The sequence below is a fragment of the Larimichthys crocea genome, chromosome XIII, assembly GCF_000972845.2.
Source record: "Larimichthys crocea isolate SSNF chromosome XIII, L_crocea_2.0, whole genome shotgun sequence".
NCBI lineage: Eukaryota > Metazoa > Chordata > Actinopteri > Sciaenidae > Larimichthys > Larimichthys crocea.
Window position 1 is genome coordinate 18626298 of NC_040023.1, and position 6154 is coordinate 18632451.

The 6154-nt window shown below is 41.4% G+C and overlaps 1 protein-coding gene across 12 annotated transcripts in view; it reads right to left on the minus strand.

The window, feature by feature from the left end:
* LOC104925498 (titin) overlaps positions 1-2809 on the minus strand; it is a 20823-nt gene extending 18014 nt beyond the window's left edge. For 10 of the 12 annotated variants that reach the window (XM_027287134.1, XM_027287132.1, XM_027287133.1 and 7 more), the window contains exons 1-5: positions 1249-1450; positions 1044-1148; positions 844-962; positions 507-725; positions 262-349 (exon numbers count right to left, since the gene is read on the minus strand). In XM_027287134.1, the coding sequence (XP_027142935.1) occupies positions 262-349; positions 507-725; positions 844-962; positions 1044-1148; positions 1249-1302 (585 nt within the window). In that variant the 5' untranslated portion in view covers positions 1303-1450. Of the gene's footprint in view, positions 1-261; positions 350-506; positions 726-843; positions 963-1043; positions 1149-1248; positions 1531-2568 lie in introns of those variants that run through there. The other 2 variants (XM_027287137.1, XM_027287129.1) reach the window with 1 other exon arrangement.
* Positions 2810-6154: the final 3345 nt, after the last annotated feature.

Here is a 6154-nt window from a genome sequence, read left to right on the forward strand (position 1 = left end):
TCCTTATTTTTTTATTTATATATTTTTATCTTCCTTATATTCTCATATTTTTTAATTAATGCACCAAAAATGCCAAACAAATTCCTCGTATGTGAAAATTTACTCTGCAATAAATGTGATTCTGGTATCAGAGATGAAAGGAAGTCATCATACATAAGTACATCATTTAACTATGGACATTTAGAAGTTTTTAATGAAAAATCTGTAANAACCCACACAACACTCATCTAAACAGGAAACATAATTCAAACAAAACCCTACCTTGGCTTGGTGCAGGTCAACTCCATACATGGCAAGTTTCTTGGCATTTTCCAGAAACGACATGTCTGCTTGGGCTGGACTCATGGACCTGGAAAAACACAGATAAGAATGGTCTTTTCAAAAATACATCTTTTAGTCAGAAAAAGTGCAGTAAAAGTATCTCTTCTTCTTTTTCTTCTTATTCTTAACTAAAAATTGCCAGCACTATGTTGCTCTAATATCAATACCCATCCCACACTGATTACCTGTATGTGCGGTGCAGCTCCATCACCTTTTCTTCCAGCTCACTGCTCTGTCCGGGAGCCAGGCTCAGCTCTTTAACATAGTCTGTACCGTGGACCTCTGGGTCATACTCTCCAAGCTCTGACTGGGCAGCGTAGGAGCCCAGCAGGGACAGCGTGACAAAGGAACAGGGAAGAACACTACGCATAATATCCTTCCTCAGCTGGAGACACAGAAAGTACCTGAAAATGTAGAAAGAAAATAGGCTCATTTACAAAGACATGAAGTTTGAAATACAGTTTCTTGAGAGTTAGATGAGAAAGTTCTGTCCAAAGTTCCTTTGACATGTGAGATATTCACCTGGTAAGGTCCTCAGTAAGCTGTGCTGGATCAGGTGGGTAGAACTTCACGTTGAATGTAAACTCGTAGACAGCACCTGACACCTGTTTCCGGATCTCTTTGGTGGCTTCCAACCATGTCTGTGGATAATGAAAGAAAAACATTACAAAGTGCTCACGACCGAGTTCTTTCAATGCCGGGTTCTCTGGTGCTATGCCTACCTTGTTGGTTGGTGTTTCCCAGTTAGCGAGGCCAAAGTAATCTTTCTCCAGTAGGTTGACATGGTCACACACCTTTGTTAAAAGTTCTTGTCCTTTAGCATGTTTCTACATGAGAAAATGAGACACAGACAGAGGAAGAGGGACATTGATCAGTCTTCATCAGCCTGATACCTGATTAAATACTGTAATTGGGGAGATCTCTTACATCAAGTTCACACTCAAACTGAGTGTCATCCAGTAAGGTGACTTTGCACTGCATGGTTTTCTGGCGTTTGGAGCCTTTAGCTTCTTCTGCCTTCTCTGCCTTCTTTTCTTTTACAGGCTTCTCCTTCTTCGCCTCTTCCTTTGCCTTATCTTCTTTTTTGGCTTCCTTCTGCTGTTCTGCTGGTTTTTCCTCTTTTTTCTCCGCGTCCTCCGTCGTCCCCTCTTCCTCTGCGTCGGGCTCCTTCTCTATCGCAGCTTCTTCTTTGTGTTCCTCTTGAGGTGGCTGGTGGAGTCAAGGCATTTAGAAAATGTCAAATACAGATGTGGGAGGACACAGTGTATTTTTAAAAATGATGACAGCACTATAATTAATACAACTTAGCACACAGAAAATATACTGCTGTTGTTGCTAGCTCTAGTTCAGACCAGATCATTTTTGTTTCATACCAAGCTTTCACCTCAAACCAGCATAGTTACTTCCGCTGAGCAAGCTGTCTACAGCATAAAAAATTCATTAGAAAATCTGCAGCAAGAATTTATATACAGGGGAGCTCTGTTTTTAACTGCTACCTGCAACGGTGTTGGAGATTTCTGTTCAGATTTTTTTGTACCGTTTTGAACTCAATCGCTCAAAAAGTAACTAATAAATAAAAAGTTTGACATTTTGGGAAATGTGTTTATTTGCTTTCTTGCCTGGATGTAGATGGCAAATGGCTATATTTATATTGTGCTTTTATCCAAAGCACTCAACAAGGTTATTGCCACTCATTCGCCCATTCATGCGCACACACTGAGCTACCATGCTGGTCGGGCTATCAGGAGCAATTAGGGGTTCGGTGTCTTGCTCGAGGACATGCGGACAGAAGGGAGGTGGGGATCGAATAACCAATCCTGTGATGAGTGGACAACCCACTCTACCTCCTGTCCAATGAGAAGACAGGTACTCATCTCATCTGTCTGTTAAATATGAAGCCAGTTAGCCTAGCTTAGCATCAAAAAATAAAAAAAAATAAAAAAAACTGAAAGCAGGCGGAAACAGCTGGCCTCACTCTGTCCAACACAATGCACACTTTGTTATTTGTAGAGATTAAACAAAAGAGATATAACCTTTTAATCAGGCAGCTTTAAATGAAAAAAAAAAAAAACCTCTAAATGCCAGTTGTTGGATTTTATTTTTGTTTTTGTTTTTTTGGACAAAGTCAAGCTGGCCTTGTTTTTCTTTAAGTGGCTGCCGTAGACAGATAAGTGTGATATCAATCCTCTGATCGAACTCTCGGCATGAAAGTGATCAAACTTGTGATACTATCAGTGTCACACTCACCTGGGTCTCTGCGCTGCTTATCGAGTGCTGATCAGGAGCCTGCTCAGTGTCTGGCTCAGTTTTGAGCTCAGGCTCTGGAGCAGCGATCGGTGCTTTCACCTGCTCCTCGCTTGTCCCCTTTGCCTCCTTCTTTCCTTTGTTCTTCCCCTTCTCTTTTTTCTTCCCTTTCTCCTCTTCTTTCTTTTGTTTTTCTTCTGGCTTGTCCTTCGCCTTCTTCTTCTCCTCTTCTTCCGCCTTCTCCTCCTCTCTCTTTTTACACTCCTCTTTTGGTTTCTCTTCTTCTTTCTTTTTCGACTTCTCCTCTTTCGATTTCTCCTCCTCCTTCTTTTTGGTCTTGTCCTCCTCTTTCTTCTTTGTTTTTTCTGCTTCTTTTGCCTTTTCTTCCTCTTTCTTCTTGGTTTTCTCTTCTTCTCTCTTCTTTATCTTGTCTTCCTCCTCTGCTTTCCTCTTTGCTTTTTCTTCTTCCTTCTTCTTTACCTTTTCCTCCTTTTCTTTTTTCTTTGCAACCCTCTTGTCAACGTTTTCCTCCTCTTTATTCTCTTTCTTTGTGGCTTCTGCCCCTTTGTCTTTAACTTCAGCAGTCTCTTTCTTTTCCTCTTCTTTTGTCTCCAATTTTTCCTCTCCTTTTTCTACAGCCTGCTGTGCTTTGTCCTCCTCCTTTTGCTCCTCTTTCTTTTTAATGTTTTCCTCTTCCCCTTTCTCTTCGTCCTGTTTCACTTTGTCCTCATCCTTTTTCTCTATTTTCTTCTTGGATTCTTTCTTTTTCTTTTTACTACCCTTCTTCTCAATTTTTTCTTCCCCTTTCTTTTTCTCCTCTTGTTCTTCTACTTTTTCTTCTGTCTTTTTCACTTCTTTCACCTCAGACGTTTCCTCCTCTACTTTAGCCTCCTTCTTCTCTTCACTTTTCACTTCTTCCTCCTTCTTCTCTTCTGTTTTGTTGGCTTTTTCCTCTTTGTCTGCCTTTTCCTCTCTGGCTTTCTCTGCCTCAAACCCCTCTCCCTCTGAGCACTGTGAGCGGCGTTTGAGGAAAGAAGAGAAGAGGCGAGACAGGCCTTTGCCAGCAGAGGTCCTGGTACGAGGCTTCAGCTGCTCCTCCTCTGGGGAGGTAGCTACGTCAGCAGGCCCAGGCTCAGACGCCTGTTGCTGGGCTTTCTTGCTTGACTTCTCCCCCTCTGGCTTGGACGTGGCCGCCTGTGGCTTCTGCTTGTTCTCTGGTTCGGGTTTGGGCTCGGAGCTGCTGGCTTTCTGCTTGCCCTCAGTGTCCGCCTCGCTCACTGCACTTGCCTCTGTTGTCATGGTAGCCACTGATAAGGAGAACAGAAGGGAGTCAGAGATGGAGAAAGGTCACGGCACTGTACAGAGTGTGACAGTGCACAGCATGGCTATACTTGGAACATAACAAACAAGATTAGTAGCATTGGACTATTAGCCTGTGTGTAGCACTATGCTGATACATATTAATCAGTATTGAAGACAATCATTAGATGCAGCTGATCATTATTTTGATCATTTTTCTCAATGAATAGTGATAATCAAAAAGAAAATATAATCTTTTATCATGTGTGCATGTTTCATTATTCTCACCTAATGTTTAATTATCTTAGCTCATGATCTAATAAAGAGGAATTTACCATGAGCAATTCTTACAATAATTAAATTTCCATTGCTGTTTTAAGTTATTGTTAGTTGCCCACTTTTAGGGGCATAAATGAGACTTCCATAAAACATGAAGCTAAGCTCCACAGATTATATTCAAACTCAAAACACACATACTCACGCACACACACACACACACCCACAAACATCACACAATGGCCATCCTTGTTGAAGAGTGTGTCTGTGTCAACATGGGGTTCTGAGAGTGAACTCACAACACGGCCTATTGCAGACTCATTAAATCTCTTGGACACAAAGGAGGCATTCTGCTCCAGAGCCGCATATTACCACCGCCTGGATCATCCTGACCAAACCTGCCTGGTTCTTCATCTCACACAAGCTCATCCTGCACAGGTCATCTAAGGCAACACGACTAGTCCATACACCATGAGATGATATAAACTAGTCATCAACTGTTAATATTTTAGGATTACATTATGGCAATATTGGAATGATTCTGGTTTCAGGGTCATGTATATAAAATGCTCAGTTAGCCAAAGACATTTCTGTCTGGTTATTTTATGCTTAAACAGTTTCTGAATTAATTTCATAGATAAATTACAATATCTAAAATGATATATTAGGGTCAGGCCGGGAAGTTAATAATTTAGGCAGGCCAATATATCAGCTGATATTAGCTTAACACAGCTATAACAGTATCAGCGTATATGTTGGCCGATAAATAACAAGAATTTGCAGTGCAGAAATTCAGCTTTTTATTTACATGTTGGTCACAATGATTGGGCAAATTTAAAGGATCCTAACTGAAACATCTATATCAGCCAAAATATCTTTAAAAAAAGGTCCGGTCCAATGTGGTAGAAATTGAATATGCAAAAATATTCATAACTTTGTTTTTATTAGTGTATAATCACCTGAAAATAAGAATTGTTATATTATTGCTACCTTAGACCTTTTATATCTACAGATGCTGTTCTTCCACAGAGCTCGCCATGTTTCTACAGAAGCACAGAATGCTCTAGCTCTAGTTAGGCCCTTTTGTATTTCCTGCATGTTTCGTGTGCACCATAGTTTCTCCTTCAATCTAGGAAGGAGAGGGTAAGGCGACAGGGTTACAATCAGCAAATGCACCATCGTACACCACTAAGTCCTACACACTGGTCCTTTACTGTATTTTTTTAACTTTCACACAACATTATTAATACCGGACCATGATAACGAGGCTACATTGCATCGTAGTGAATGAGTAAATAATACTTTACCCACATGGTCTACACATGATTTACGCTATCAGCAAATGTTACCTTCTGTCCTCTTAAATCTGACTGTACAGTAGTTATGGAAGATACCAAGACTTCTAGCAATTAACAAAACAAGTGCAAGCACATATTTTTGTTTATTATACAATAATTCGACTCACAGTACAGGAGCCTTGGAATTTAACGCACACAACTTTGATTCGTTGGCGTGGCAGCCAGAGGACGGATGTGGTATATTTAGAAACTTCTAACCAGCTGATTGAATCACACAACTGACTGAAATACACTGCAGGTATTATGCAACCGTGCTGCAACTCATCTGAGTGAGATTTCTCAATTGCTCACAATGCAATCAATTTTTGTCTTTGGTTTGCATCCTCTCTGGAGTAGACCATGTCTAATTATCGACTAATGTGGCTGGGTTTGCCCCATCCATATGTAGTTCAAGTCGTACCGTGCCTCGTATGGGGTAGGGGGGAGGGGGTAATGCTAGACAAGCAGACAGGCCAATCTTCCAGATGTACAGGGCCGCCCCAAAGGGTGCAGCCTGGCCCTCTATACCATGCACTTCCCATTGGCACTACAGGACAGCAGGAGAGGAGGAGGGGGTACGCACACAGACAAAATCCTCTTTAGCCCTCCCATTGTTTGTGTCCAGTGACCAATAACTGTGCTGCACTCTATAACTAATCCTGCCTACCCTTCCCCCA